General features: G+C 39.8%; 2 protein-coding genes across 2 annotated transcripts; both read left to right on the top strand.

Moving 5' to 3' along the window:
• The first annotated feature begins 6041 nt into the window (after nt 1-6041).
• LOC124121764 lies at nt 6042-7967 on the top strand. Its single transcript, XM_046484821.1, has 3 exons — nt 6042-6049; nt 6689-6781; nt 7515-7967. Exons 2-3 carry the CDS (start codon nt 6709-6711, stop codon nt 7853-7855), a joined length of 414 nt encoding a protein of 137 aa, XP_046340777.1. The 5' UTR covers nt 6042-6049; nt 6689-6708; the 3' UTR covers nt 7856-7967.
• Nucleotides 7968-14108: 6141 nt separating this feature from the next.
• Nucleotides 14109-15643, top strand: LOC124121763. The gene is made up of 3 exons (XM_046484820.2): nt 14109-14152; nt 14703-14800; nt 15193-15643. The coding sequence occupies exons 2-3, from the start codon at nt 14728-14730 to the stop codon at nt 15531-15533; spliced, it is 414 nt and encodes a 137-aa protein (XP_046340776.2). The 5' UTR covers nt 14109-14152; nt 14703-14727; the 3' UTR covers nt 15534-15643.
• Nucleotides 15644-17543: the final 1900 nt, after the last annotated feature.

Below are 17543 nucleotides of genomic sequence, written 5' to 3'. Positions count from 1 at the left end.
CAGTTACATATTGTGTGTTGTTACTTTCAGTTACATATTGTGTGTTCTTACATTCAGTTACATCTTGTGTGTTGTTACATGCAGTGACATCTTATGTGTTCTTACATACAGCCACATCTTGTGTGTTGTTACATGCAGTTACATATTGTGTGTTCTTACATACAGTTACACATTGCGTGTTCTCACACACAGTTACACATTTTGTTTTCTTACATACAGCCACATCTGGTGTGTTGTTACATACAGTTACATCTTGTGTGTTGTTACTTTCAGTTACATATTGATTGTTCTTACATACAGTTACATATTGTGTGTTGTTACTTTCAGTTACATATTGTGTGTTCTTACATTCAATTACATCTTGTGTGTTGTTACATGCAGTTACATCTTGTGTGTTCTTACATACAGTTACATCTCGTGTGTTGTTACTTTCAGTTACATATTTTGTTTTCTTACATACATCTTGTGTGTTGTTACTTTCAGTTACATATTGTGTGTTCTTACATAGTTACGTATTGTGTGTTCTTACATACAGTTACACATTTTATGTTCTTACAGTTATATAATGTGTGTTCTTACATACAGTTACATATTGTGTGTTCTTACATACAGTTACATATTGTGTGTTCTTACATACAGTTACATATTGTGTGTTCTTACATACAGTGACATATTGTGTGTTCTTACATACAGTTACATATTGTGTGTTCTTACATACAGTTACATATTGTGTGTTCTTACATACAGTTACATATTGTGTGTTCTTACATACAGTTACATATTGTGTGTTCTTACATACATGTACATATTGTGTGTTCTTACATACATGTAAATATTGTGTGTTCTTACAAAACAGTTACATATTGTGTGTTCTTACATACCCGTGAAGACCCGGGGTAGAATAGTTCCTCAGCAACACATGCTTGCCGTAAAAGGCGACTATGCTTGTCGTAAGAGGCGACTAACAGAATCGGGTGGTCAGGCTCGCTGACTTGGTTGATGCATGTCATCGTATCCCAATTGCGATGATCGATGCTCATGATATCAATCACTGGATTGTCTCGTCCAGACTCGATTATTTACAGACCGCTGTCATTTTGCTTGAATATTGGTGAGTGCGGCGATAAACACTAAACATAAAGGTAATATACCACACTACCTGATGCTAATGTATTTCATATATTTTCCTTTATACTTTATGACATAAAATAAAATGCACCTTTTCAATATAAGCAAATTGGATACCTCAGTCCCGTACACTAAGGTTCGATTTAATTTTGAATAAAAGCAACAAAACACTTTCCATATCCGTGAAGTCTTTTTTTCCAAAAGCAGAGCTGATTGAACGTTTAAATAAATATCATCTTTAGATAACCAGGATATGTCCGCTGGTATGTTCGATGTCTTTATGTCCCGAACTAATCCCAAGAATATTTTTTCTTAGATTGCTGCTTGTATTGATTGGTTAAAACTGTAGAAAGGGACCCACAAATATATTTATAATTTGTAGCTGCACTCATTTGATTATCTTATTATATAAACAATAGCTACAGTTTCCTACACCAAGAAATAGCCAAAATTGTTTATCTTGATTTTTCATAATATCGCTCATTAAGTATAATACACGGTAATATGTTACTCTGATTTTGCAAGCGAGGTATAGATCTAGGACACAGGCATAACAGAATAAGCTTTTAACAATTTCTGAGTGGTACTGCATGTCAAGTGGACTCTTTTTAGCATTTGTAAAATAAGCTCATATATAAATAACAGCCTCAAAATCCTTTCTATATTTAATGGAAATCTCTGCTATAAGCAGAGTCGATTGTATGCGAATCGTAAAAAAATGTAAAGAATTGTAAAGAAGAATTGAGAAATGTAAAGAAATGCAACAGGAAAGGACTGTACATATCGTCCATGTTTAAGTAAAAGCGACAAACCCCTTTCCATAATCATCAGAAATATATGCCGAAAGCAGGTCCATTGTACGATTCCGACTATATCATTAGCATGTGTTAATGGATCACTATGAAAAAGTGAAAATACCATGTGTTCGCGAAAGGGTGAGTGTATCCTGCCTCACCCGCAGCACCCATCACAAACACATGCAAAGGCAACGCAAGTGTTCACTTGCTCTTCTATGATCTTCTTACATACAGGGTCATACGCAAACAGCTATCTGCTACCCTTATATGCAGGAACATACAAACCAGACAATTATCGCTACCTTTCTCACATACAGGCACATACACACAATCATCTGCTACCCTTCTTACATAGAGAAACATACACACAATCATCTGCTATCCTTCTTAAATACAGGAACATACACACAATCATCTGCTATCCTTCTTACATACAGGAACATACACACAATTATCTACCGTTATCATATACAGGAACAGACACACAATCATCTGCTACCCTTCTCACATACAGGCACATACACACAATCATCTGCTACCCTTCTCACATAAAGGCACATACATACATCATAACTGCTACCCTTCTTACAAAGAGAAACATACACACAATCATCTGCTACCCTTCTTACATAGAGAAACATACACACAATCATCTGCTATCCTTCTTACATACAGGAACATACACACAATTATCTGCTACCCTTCTCACATGCAGGAACAGACACACAATCATCGGCTACCCTTCTCACATACAGGAACAGACACACAATCATCTGCTAACCTTCTCACATGCAGGAACAGACACACAATCATCTGCTACCAATCATACATACAGGAACATACACACACTCATCTGCTACCCTTCTCACATACAGGAACATACACACAATTATCTTCTACCCTTCTCACATACAGGCACATACACACAATCATCTGCTACCCTTCTCACATACAGGCACATACATACATCATAACTGCAACCCTTCTCACATACAGGAACAGACACACAATCATCTGCTGCCCATCATACATACAGGAACATACACACAATCATCTGCTACCCTTCTCACATATAGGAACAGACACACAATTATCTTCTACCCTTCTCACATACAGGCACATACACACAATCATCTGCTACCCATCATACATACAGGAACAGACACACAATCATCTGCTACCCATCATACATACAGGAACAGACACACAATCATCTGCTACCCATCATACATACAGGAACAGACACACAATCATCTGCTACCCATCATACATACAGGAACAGACACACACTCATCTGCTACCCATCATACATACAGGAACAAACACACACTCATCTGCTACCCTTCTCACATACAGGATCATACACACACTCATCTGCTACCCATCATACATACAGGAATATACACACAATCATCTGCTACCCTTCTCACATACAGGAATATACACACAATCATCTGCTAACCTTCTCACATACAGGAATATACACACAATCATCTGCTAACCTTCTCACATACAGGATCATACACACAATCATCTGCTACCCTTCTCACATACAGGCACATACACACACCATATCTGCTACCCTTCTCACATACAGGCACATACACACAATCATCTGCTACCCTTCTCACATACAGGAACATACACACACTCATCTGCTACCCATCATACATACAGGAACAGACACACAATCATCTGCTACCCATCATACATACAGGAACAGACACACAATCATCTGCTACCCATCATACATACAGGAACAGACACACAATCATCTGCTACCCATCATACATACAGGAACAGACACACAATCATCTGCTACCCATCATACATACAGGAACAGACACACAATCATCTGCTACCCATCATACATACAGGAACAGACACACACTCTTCTGCTACCCATCATACATACAGGAACAGACACACACTCATCTGCTACCCTTCTCACATACAGGATCATACACACACCATATCTGCTACCCATCATACATACAGGAATATACACACAGTCATCTGCTACCCTTCTCACATACAGGAACATACACACAATTATCTGCTACCCATCATACATACAGGAATATACACACACAGTCATCTGCTACCCGTCTTACATACAGGAACATACACACAATCATCTGCTACCCTTCTTACATACAGGCACATACACACACCATATCTGCTACCCTTCTCACATACAGGAACAGGCACACAATTATCTGCTACCCATCATACATACAGGAACATACACACACAATCATCTGCTACCCATCATACATACAGGAACATACACACAATCATCTGCTACCCTTCTTACATACAGGCACATACACACACCATATCTGCTACCCTTCTCACATACAGGCACATACACACACAATCATCTGCTACCCTTCTTACATACAGGAATATACACACACAATCATTTGCTTCCCTTATTACAGGAACACACACACAATCATCTGCTACCCTTCTTACATACAGGAACATACACACACCATATCTGCTACCCTTCTCACATACAGGCACATACACACCATATCTGCTACCCTTCTCACATACAGGCACATACACACAATCATCTGCTACCCTTCTTACATACAGGAACAGACACACACAATCATCTGCTACCCGTCTTACATACAGGAACATACACACACAATCATCTGCTACCCGCCGTACATACAAGAACATACACACAATCATCTGCTACCCTTCTTACATACAGGAACATACACACACAATCATCTGCTACCCTTCTCACATGCAGGCACATACATACATCATAACTGCTACCCTTCTCACATACAGGAACAGACACACAATTATCTGCTACCCATCATACATACAGGAACAGACACACAATCATCTGCTACCCTTCTCACATACAGGCACATACACACAATCATCTGCTACCCATCATACATACAGGCACATACACACACAATCATCTGCTACCCGCCGTACATACAAGAACATACACATAATCATCTGCTACCCTTCTTACATACAAGAACATACAGGCACAATTATCTGCTACCCGTCTTACATACAGGAACATACACACACACAATCATCTGCTACCGGTCTTACATTCAGGAACATACACACACAATTATCTGCTACCCGTCTTACATACAGGAACGTGCACACACCATATCTGCTACCCGTCTTACATACAGGAACATACACACACAATCATCTGCTACCCTTCACACATACAGGAACATACACACAATCATCTGCTACCCTTCTTACATACAGGATCATACACACGCCATATCTGCTACCCTTCTCACATACAGGCACATACACACACACAGTCATCTGCTACCCTTCTTACATACAGGAATATGCATACACAATCTTTTGCTTCCCTTATTACAGGAACACACACACAATCGTCTGCTACCCTTCTTACATACAGAAACAAACACACAATCATCGCTACCCGTCTTACATACAGGGACATACACACACAATCATCGCTCCCCTTCTTGCATACAGTAACATACACACACAACATGAAATGTACGGGCAGTTCGACAATTGTACTGACAAGTTTAAACACTTTTCCATAAGTGGGAAAGTGACCATTTCAAGTTGGAAATCTTATAAAACTAGATTCAAGAATCATTCACGAGATGTATTCGATGTCAACACAAAAGCAATTCATTTATCATCAACTCACGGGCTGTCCTAAGCATAATCATAGTGTTACACACTGTGCATTCCTTTGAAACTGTATGACAGGCACTCGTGTAAGTCACTGTCAATGAATATTTCATTGTAGTTAAATCTATTGATGAACCTGTAATTGTTTTTGTCTAAATCCTGCCTCGGGATATTTTCATCTCTTTGATGGGTACAAGGAGGCTTGATTTATGATGGACGTCTTGTCACATGTAAGAACATAGTAACATTTCGTTATTACGTCACAAGCGAATTTGACTGTCGAACCAATACAGGCATGGTATTGTCAGGGTAAGTTGCATGACAGTGACCATTGTTACGTCACTGTGTCACGATGCTCCTTGATGGATGTCCGGCTGGCGTATAAAAGTATTCCGCATTTCTCTGGACACCATCATTCTCCAATTGTAGCCACAGAGCAGCAGCAACAGGTGAGCCAACTGTTTGTTATATTTTCTTGTCAATTTATCTTTTCTTGTAAATCGAATATAGATTCTTATATCGCTTGTATACTTGATGTATACTCTTCAGCATCCTTATATTATGGTTTATTAAGTACCTGTTCGTTAGAGAACGCCTTCGTTGTCTTGTGGTAGAACGTCCGCCCGGAGAGCGGAAGGTCAGGGGTTCGATCCCGGCCGCGACACACCAAAAGACGATAAAAGATGGTACTTGGCATTAAGGGGCTAAAACAAGGAGTGGTCATTATACTGTGTCAGGTGGGGTATTCATGTAAAACTGCGGCATGGCATCTCAGTGGGCTAGCACTATAAACTCGGCATTAGCCCGGTCTAGTATAAGCAGCCACACATACACACACGCACGTCGCTTTATAAGTGCAATGATTTTGAATATAAATAAATGTGTGCGAATGTCTCATTAGTTTTTCATAAAATCTCAGTCAGTGTTAACCAAAGAAAATGTAATGGTTGCCTAACAACGAATACGACTGATATTGTGCTGCCATTATTTTTGTTGACATAACTTGCAATAGACATACATTCTCAATATACTATATCATCTTGCATTTAACATTAATGTTTTATTATACATTCACTTTTACAGAACAGAAATTACAACCATCCGAATCATGAGGACTGCTGTAATTCTACCTGCTGCCATCCTGGCCTGTTTGTGTGTCATAAGTGATGCCCGTTACATTCGTAAGTATTGAAGTCAATCGCATCGTCATACTTGTTACCCGGAATAATAATATACATTTCATGAATGTCCCTCAGAGTCGTTAAACTATACATTACCTCCGGCAAATATTGGGTATTCTTCTTTATCCCTGACTGTTGAACTCCTATCATCAGTATGTCCAAGAGTCTATTTGAGCCTAAAATTTTGTATTTTAAGAAGTAAAAAATCTTTCAAAATCGAAAAACGTTATTTTTATTCCCCATATCATTTGCGCAGTCTCCAAGTTGTCCAAGCGCCTATTTTGAGCCTAATATTGTGAATTTTAACAGGTGAAAAGATTCTTGAAATATTGTGCATTGTCACAAGCCTCGGGGTGGTCAAAAAGATCAAAATAATAAACAAATATTTGTATTCACCCATATCGTTAGCGCAGTCTCCACAGATGTTCAAGAGTCTATTTTGAAATTTCTTTAAGAATCGTGCATTTTTTATGGAAATTGTAATGATTTTATTTTCTCCATCCTATGGGACTTACATTGGCACTACACACCATCATGAACACCTCTGAGGAACTGACGACAGAGGACCGGTATAGCTGTTAAAGCGTTGGTTCGATCTCAAAATTCAAATTCCGACATGGGAACAATGTGGGACACTCTTTCTAGTTGGGATCGTTGTAGTAATGCTGCAATGTTGCCGAAAACGCCGTAAACCATACTCACTCACTCTAATAGCTTAACATTTTCATTCAAGGTGCTTCAGGGTTGCAAGCGCAGCCGAGGACTGTCAAAGGGTATGCCAACCAACAACCAAGGGTGATTATCATCAACCAAGACAGACCTAGGCAGGCTGCACGGGTACCTACTGCTGCACGATCTGGATACGCATCACGACACGGCAACGGATACAACAACTTCCTCAACGACTACCTCCTTGCTGATGCCCTTGATATCAACCATCCCGGTCTATCGTACGGCTTCAACCAGATTGCCTCCCCTTACGCCCCCTCCGCCCGTACAGGTAGAAACAGCTACGACCCTCTCTACGCTGCGCTCATCTTGGACCAACTTGACGCTCAGCCAATCGTTGGTTAGATCATGTGCATGTTAGGAAATATGTTTTCGCGGAGCGAGATAAGATGTTTTTGAGGTTATGCTCTTTGTGTCATGGTTTCTATCTGATGAAATAAAATGTTTCATTGACAACTTTGCACTCGTTGTCCTCGATTGCGCCACCAAACTCATATCAGTTTTGCTTTGAAGGTGTATGTTTTCATACATATATGTATGTACATCCTAACGCTTGCTTATGAGTATAGATACTAGTATATCACGATGCAGAAATTCTGTACGCATAATACTGTGTAGTACAATGAGTGATGCATGGTAGGTACAACATACTGTACACATCATACGCTACACACCATGCACGAAACGTGGAGCCAATCATGCTTTGATCTACACGCCATGCAAAATATATAATTAATGACTTACATGCACGACACACCATGCACAACACACCATGCATGATATATAATTAATGACTTACATGCACGACACACCATGCACAACACACCATGCATGATATATAATTAATGACTTACATGCACAACACACCATGCACAACACACCATGCATGATATATAATTAATGACTTACATGCACGACACACCATGCACAACACACCATGCATAAGATATAATTAATGACTTACATGCACGACACACCATGCACAACACACCATGCATAATATATAATTAATGACTTACATGCACAACACACCATGCACAACACACCATGCATAAGATATAATTAATGACTTACATGCACGACACACCATGCACAACACACCATGCATAAGATATAATTAATGACTTACATGCACGACACACCATGCACAACACACCATGCACAACACACCATGCATAATATGTATTTGATGACTTACCATGCATAATATATAATTAATGACATACCATGCATAACACGCCATACAAAGTATATAATTTATAACATACCATGCACGACACACCATACACAACACGCCATGCATAATATATAATCAATGATATACCATGTACAATACACCATCCATAATGTATGATTAATGACATACCATGCACAACACACCATGCATACTATATAATTAATGACGTACCATACATAACACACCATGCATACTATATAATTAACGGCATACCATGCACAACACATCATGCATAATATATAATTAATTATATACCATGCACAACACACCTTGCATAAAATATAATTAATGACATACCATGTACAACACACCATGCATGATATATAATCCATTACACACCATGTACAACACACCATGCATGATATATAATCAATTACCCACAATGCAAAATATATAATTAATGAAATACCATGCACGACACACCATGCACAACACACCATGCATAATATGTAATCAATAACACACCATGCAAAATATATAATTTATGGAATATTATACCATGCACGACACACCATGCACAACACTATGCATGATATATTTGTTTTCTAATTACACACCATGCACAACACACATTGCAACATATATAACTAATTGCAAATTATGCACTACAAACAAAGCATTACACACAATACAAACCATGCACTACAATCATACATTACACAAATTGCACTACACATCATGCATTATATATCACACCACATTTGCCACCTTTCTTACATACAGGCACATACACACGCACAATCACCGCTACCCTTCTTTCATACAGGCACATACACATGCACAATCATCGCTACCCGTCTTACATACAGGCACATACACATGCACAATCATCGCTACCCTTCTTACATACAGGCACATACACATGCACAATCATCGCTACCCTTCCTACATACAGGCACATACACACGCACAATCATCGCTACCCTTCCTACATACAGGCACATACACATGCACAATCATCGCTACCCTTCCTACATACAGGCACATACACATGAAGAATCATCGCTACCCTTCCTACATACAGGCACATACACATGCACAATCATCGCTACCCTTCTTTCATACAGGCACATACACATGAAGAATCATCGCTACCCTTCCTACATACAGGCACATACACATGCACAATCATCGCTACCCTTCCTACATACAGGCACATACACATGAAGAATCATCGCTACCCTTCTTACATACAGGCACATACACATGAAGAATCATCGCTACCCTTCTTTCATACAGGCACATACACATGAAGAATCATCGCTACCCTTCCTACATACAGGCACATACACATGTACAATCATTGCTACCCTTCTTACATACAGGTACATACACATGCACAATCATCGCTACCCTTCCTACATACAGGCACATACACATGCACAATCATCGCTACCCTTCCTACATACAGGCACATACACACGCACAATCATCGCTACCCTTCTTACATACAGGCACATACACATGCACAATCATCGCTACCCTTCCTACATACAGGCACATACACACGCAGAATCATCGCTACCCTTCTTACATACAGGCACATACACATGCACAATCATCGCTACCCTTCCTACATACAGGCACATACACATGAAGAATCATCGCTACCCTTCCTACATACAGGCACATACACATGTACAATCATTGCTACCCTTCTTACATACAGGTACATACACATGCACAACCATCGCTACCCGTCTTACATACAGGCACATACACATGCACAATCATCGCTACCCGTCTTACATACAGGAACATACACACACAATCATCGCTACCCTTCTTACATACAGGAACATACACACATAATCATCGCTACCCGTCTAACATACAGGAACATACGCACGCACAATCATCGCTACCCTTCTTACATACAGGAACATGTACACGCAATCATCGCTACCCTTCTTACATACAGGAACATACACGCACAATCATCGCTACCCTTCTTTCTTGGGTTCTTTTGCTTGGTCTTCACAATCAGGAGACACCACGGCAGGAATACAACAACTTGGTTTCAAAGCTGAGATGACTTTTATTCAAACGGTTTTAATATAGTAATCAGATACCACGCAAACGTGCTGGCAGCAATCTGAGTTTCTTAGGAGCGCAGTGACCTCTGACCTGTCTACTAGTGTCCCGCAAACCGTTCTCCCCGAATGACGATTTTCCACCTCGTTTTATCCCTCAAACTTCTCTACGTCAGTCCAATGATAAATTAATATGACGTCACGAGGTTGACCAGCACGTGAGTCCGTTCTGGTGCTCATGCTTTAAAACTATTTATTATTATGAAGAATGAGTAGTTAAAAAGCTTCTTAGTGACTTATCCGAGGTTTTGATCTCGTACTCTCAGGTTATTCCTATCTATTAAGTCCTTGATATATTTTCTAACTTGCAACTACGGGGGTCGGACCGGTTCCCTCCCTGTACATTTCGTATAGTTAATCTTAACTAATAATTTCTCTTAAATCACCTTGGCTGTTTCGTGAAAACCTTAGCTCTTTACTTGACACCCTCTCATTCAAATTAGAAAACCAATTAATTAAATATAATTGGCCGCCACCTGCGCTCCTCGGGTTATACAGTTATACAATGTGAGTACATTCAAATTCCTTCACATAAATTCATATCATATTCAATTCAACACTTCCATATTCACATATAATTCATGTACAGTAATATGCTTGCATTTATCTTAATTATTTATATAATTATAACCGGGTGTGCGACTCCTGGTTAAAATCCTCCCTTCCTTAGGGTAAGAAAATGTATTCACAATTACATTTTCTTGCATATACCCAGAGTAAATTAATCTTCCTGATCCAACGTCAGCACGTTTTGTCCTTTTTATTATTTATAGTTAATAGTTCTTGGCTTGTATCGCTGTATAGTCTTTACAGCCCGTCGTCCTATACCGGCTCTGTCAATTATTTCGTGCTCTTTGTTCACAAGGGTAGGAATTACTTGGCATATTCACATAAGAATACACTATCCCTTCCTTTATCTTCATCCTCGAATAATCCAGCCACACCTTTCACTTTCTGGCTGCACACTTTTTATCCACACCACAGCCACTAGTTGAATGCCTTCACCGACTTACAACACACCATTCCCATATAGTTCCCCGCCATTTCGTCGAGAATTCTCACTGCACCAATCGGAATGAACCTGTTACTTGATCTGGTTTCTGACTGCGTACGTCAAGGGGTGCCGATGTAAGAGGCAGGTCCTCTTCATCAGATTTCTCATCGTGGGATGCTCGCCCTTCGCTTATCTTCTCAGGATGAAACGGCGAATGCTTTCTCTTCTGACCGGCGAATCGTGAAGCTGGTCTAGGAAAAGCTTCTTGGGGTCGTGTGTTGGTGGTTATTTCGGTCAAAGGGATCAACTCTGCCTGGGCTGATCGGTGGGTTCTAGGGTCTCTCTCTCTCAGTTCTACCCGGCCATGATCATTTTGTCTGCTTAAAAACGTAATACATACCGCTATTATGTGGTCGGGAGAATTGTTTTCTTTCTCCGTACCCGCTATTTCTTTGTCTCCCTATCCAATTCCTTAATACTGGGGACAACTTCACCCACTCCTTCAAATCTTTCTCTATTAGTTCCGCACTAAAACGACCCCCCAGCTTACTTGAGCCGCAAACCTCCCTTCGCTAACCGTCTATTCTGGGGTCCTTAGATCCGGGGTACATGCTACTGCCATCAATTACCTTTTTTCCACTTTTACGTATATATATATATATATACCCCTTACTCAGTCCTTTGTTAGTTAATCTCTTCTTAACTATATATGATATACTATAAGCCAGCAGAACAATTTGAATCACTTAGGGTAAAACTTACCTCGAGAGATTTTTCCTAGTTATGTTCTTGGTTCCTGGGGTGCTCCTGGTTGGAGAGTTGCTTTCCAAGATCCGGGTCTCGGCACCATAAAAATTCGGCTCATCGATCAGTCTAGGTTGTAACCAGGGTTCTTCTTCTTGGTCTTCACAATCAGGAGACACCACGGCAGGAATACAACAACTTGGTTTCAAAGTTGAGATGACTTTTATTCAAACGGTTTTAATGTATGTGCCTGTATGTAAGAAGGGTAGCGATGATTGTGCATTTGCATGTGCCTGTATGTTAGACGGGTAGCGATGATTGTGCATGTGTATGTGCCTGTATGAAAGAAGGGTAGATACAGGCACATACACATGCACAATCATCGCTACCCTTCCTACATACAGGCACATACACATGAAGAATCATCGCTACCCCTCCTACATGCAGGCACATACACATGCATAATCATCGCTATCCATCTTACATACAGGCACATACACACGCACAATCATCGCTACCCTTCCTACATACAGGCACATACACATGCACAATCATCGCTACACTTCTTACAAACAGGCACATACACATGCACAATCATCGCTACCCTTCTTACATACAGTAACATACACACATAATCATCGCTACCCTTCTTACATACAGTAACATACACATGCACAATCATCGCTACCCTTCCTACATACAGGCACATACACATGCACAATCATCGCTACACTTCTTACATACAGGAACATACACACACAATCATCGCTACCCTTCTTACATACAGTAACATACACATGCACAATCATCGCTACCCTTCTTACATACAGTAACATACACACGCACAATCATCGCTACTCTTCTTACATACAGGAACATACTCACGCTCAATCATCGCTACCCTTCTTACATGCAGAAACATACACACACAATCATCGCTACCCTTCCTACATACAGGCACATACACACACCATATCTGCTACCCTCAAATACAGAGGCATAGGCACACTCATCTGCTGACATACAGGAATATACTCACACAATCATCACTACCTTTCCAGCATACGAGCACAAAGAAACAATCTTGTGTATAACAAAATTTTATAAAATTATATTCAGGAATCAATTCATTTATCATCAACTCACGGGCTGTTCTAAGCATAATCATCGTGGTACACACTGTGCATTCCTTTGAAGCTCTGTATGACAGGGACTCGTGTTAGTCTCTGTCAATGAATATGTCATTGTAGTTAAATCTATTGATGAACCTGTAATTGTTTTTGTCTAAATCCTGCCTCGGGATATTTTCACCTCTTTGATGGGTACAAGGAGGCTTGATTTATGATGGACGTCTTGTCACATGTAAGAACATAGTAAAATTTCATTATTACATCACAGACGAATTTGAACCAATACAGGCATGGTATTGTCAGGGTAAGTTGCATGACAGTGACCATTGTTACGTCACTGTGTCACGATGCTCCTTGAAGGATGTCCGGCTGGCGTATAAAAGTATTCCTCATTTCTCTGGACACCATCATTCTCCAATTGTAGCCACAGAGCAGCAGCAACAGGTGAGCCAACTGTTTGTTATATTTTCTTGTCAATTTATCTTTTCTTGTAAATCGACTGTGGAGTCTAATATTGCTTGTATACTAGAAGTTTTCATGTGTCATGTTCTTCTACAACCTTTGTGTATTAAGGACCTGTTCGTTAGAGAACGCCTCCGTGGTCTAGTGGTAGAGCGCCATTCTGGAGAGCGGAAGGTCCGGGGTTCGATAAGATGGTACTTGGCATTAAGGGGCTAAAACAAGGCGTGGTCGGCTCGGAGTATACTGTGTCTGAGTGGGGTATTCGTGTTAAAATGCGTCAATCCCAGTGGGCTCGCACTATCAAGTCGGCATTAGTCCAGAATAGTATAAGCAGCCACACATACATACACACACGCACGTCGCTTTATAAGCGCAATAATTTTGAATATCAATATATGTATGCGAATGTGTCATTAATTGGTTAGCTTTCATAAAATCTCAGTCAGTGTTAAATGTAATGATACCCTAACAACGAATACGACTGAAATTGTGCTGCCATTATTTTTGTTGACATCTTGCATCACTTTTACAGAACAGAAATTAAAAACACCCGAATCATGAGGACTGCTATAATTCTACCTGCTGCCATCCTGGTCTGTTTGTGTGTCATAAGTGATGCCCGTTACAATCGTAAGTATATCAGGAGAATTCAGTCTTACAATTTATGAATGTCCCTCAGCGTCGTTTAACTACACATTACCTCTGGCAAATATTGGGTATTCTTCGACTGTCGACCTCCTATCATCAGTGTGTTTTAACAATGATTCGTTGATGGAAATTGTTAAGATTTTATTGTCTCCATCCTATGGGACTACACACCATCATGAACACCTCTGAGGAACTGACGACAGATGACCAGTATAGCTGTTAAAGCGTTGGCTCGATCTCAAAACTCAAATTCCGACATGGGAACAATGTGGGACACCCTTTCTTGTTGGGATCGTAGTAGTAATGCTGCAATGTTGCCGAAAACGTCGTAAACCATACTCACTCACTCTAATACCTAGGCGATTTAATTCCAGGTGCTTCAGGATTGCAAGTGCAGCCCAGGACTGTCAAAGGGTATGCCAACCAACAACCAAGGGTGATTATCATCAACCAAGACAGACCTAGGCAGGCTGCACGGGTACCTACTGCTGCACGATCTGGATACGCACCACGACACGGCAACGGATACAACAACTTCCTCAACGACTACCTCCTTGCTGATGCCCTTGATATCAACCATCCCGGTCTATCGTACGGCTTAAACGAGATTGCCTCCCCTTACGCCCCCTCCGCCCGTACAGGTAGAAACAGCTACGACCCTCTCTACGCTGCGCTCATCTTGGACCAACTTGACGCTCAGCCAATCGTTGGTTAGATCATGTGCATGTTAGGAAGCAAGTTTTCGCGGAGCGAGATGAGACTGTTTTGAGATTATGCTCTTTGTGTAATGGTTTCTGTCTAATGAAATAAATGTTTCATTGACAACCTTGCACTCGTTGTCCTTGATTGCTCCACCAAACTCATATCAGTATTGCTTTGAATGTGTATGTTTTCATATGTACATCCTAACACTTGCTAATGAGTATAGATACTACACACCATGCACTTTGGACCGTGCACGAAACGTGGAGCCAATCATGCTTTGATCTACACGCCATGCAAAATATATAATTAATGACTTACATGCACGACACACCATGCACAACACACCATGCACAACACACCATGCAAAATATATAATTAATGACTTACATGCACGACACACCATGCACGACACACATGCACAACACGCCATGCAAAATATATAATTAATGACTTACATGCACGACTCACCATGCACAACACACCATGCACAACACACAATGCATAATTTATGATTAATGACTTACATGCACGACACACCATGCACAACACACCATGCACAACACACCATGCAAAATATATAATTAATGACTTACATGCACGACACACCATGCACGACACACATGCACAACACGCCATGCAAAATATATAATTAATGACTTACATGCACGACACACCATGCACGACACACATGCACAACACGCCATGCAAAATATATAATTAATGACTTACATGCACGACACACCATGCACGACACACATGCACAACACGCCATGCAAAATATATAATTAATGACTTACATGCACGACTCACCATGCACAACACACCATGCACAACACACAATGCATAATTTATGATTAATGACTTACATGCACGACACACCATGCACAACACACCATGCACAACACACCATGCAAAATATATAATTAATGACTTACATGCACGACACACCATGCACGACACACATGCACAACACGCCATGCAAAATATATAATTAATGACTTACATGCACGACACACCATGCACAACACACCATGCACAACACGCCATGCAAAATATATAATTAATGACTTACATGCACGACACACCATGCACAACACACCATGCACAACACACAATGCATAATATATGATTAATGACTTACATGCATGACACACGATGCACAACACACCATGCATAATATATAATTAATGACTTACATGCACGACACACCATGCACAACACACCATGAATAATATATAATTGATTACACACCATGCATAATATATAATTGATTACACACCATGCATAATATATAATTAATTGCATACCATGCACAACACACCATGCAACATATATAATTGATTACACACCATGCATAATATATGATTAATTACACACGAGGTATAATATATAATAAATTACACACCATGCATATATATATAATTGATTACACACCATGCATAATACATAATTAATTACACACCATGCATAATATATAATAATTACACACCATCCATAATATATAATTGATTACACACCATCCAACATATATAATTGAGTACACACCCTGCTTAATATATAATTAATTACACACCATGCATAATATATAATTAATAACACACCATGCATAATATATAACTGATAACACACCATGCATAATATATATAATTAATTACACGCCATGCATAATATATAAATAATTACACACCATTCAACATATGTAATTAATTACAAAGTATGCACTACAAACAAAGCACTACACACCGTACAAAAACTTTCATTACAATCATGTATTACACGAAATGCACTACACATCATGCATTATACATCACACCACGTATTTCATATTCTCTACCCATCATACACTGCATAATCATAACACAAAATGCAATACAGATAATGCATCACATATTCACTACACATCATGCACTGCACTGTTATTCATTATACACCATGCACTACACATAATGCATTACACACCATGCATCACACATTCACTACACACCAAGCATTTAACATAATTCATTACACACCATGCACT

This window comes from Haliotis rufescens, unplaced genomic scaffold (genome assembly GCF_023055435.1).
Source record: "Haliotis rufescens isolate VD_foot unplaced genomic scaffold, xgHalRufe1.0.p SCAF_27, whole genome shotgun sequence".
Lineage (NCBI taxonomy): Eukaryota > Metazoa > Mollusca > Gastropoda > Lepetellida > Haliotidae > Haliotis > Haliotis rufescens.
This window is presented reverse-complemented; position numbering and strand designations above follow the sequence as displayed.

Excerpts from the sequence above, each read along its gene's own strand:
- LOC124121763 (XM_046484820.2), top strand. The coding sequence starts at position 14,728 with ATGAGGACTGCTATAATTCTACCTGCTGCCATCCTGGTCTGTTTGTGT. Across the intron at positions 14,801-15,192 it reads AAGTGATGCCCGTTACAATC|GTGCTTCAGGATTGCAAGTG; the intron begins GTAAGTATATCA and ends ATTTAATTCCAG.
- LOC124121764 (XM_046484821.1), top strand. The coding sequence starts at position 6,709 with ATGAGGACTGCTGTAATTCTACCTGCTGCCATCCTGGCCTGTTTGTGT. Across the intron at positions 6,782-7,514 it reads AAGTGATGCCCGTTACATTC|GTGCTTCAGGGTTGCAAGCG; the intron begins GTAAGTATTGAA and ends TTTTCATTCAAG.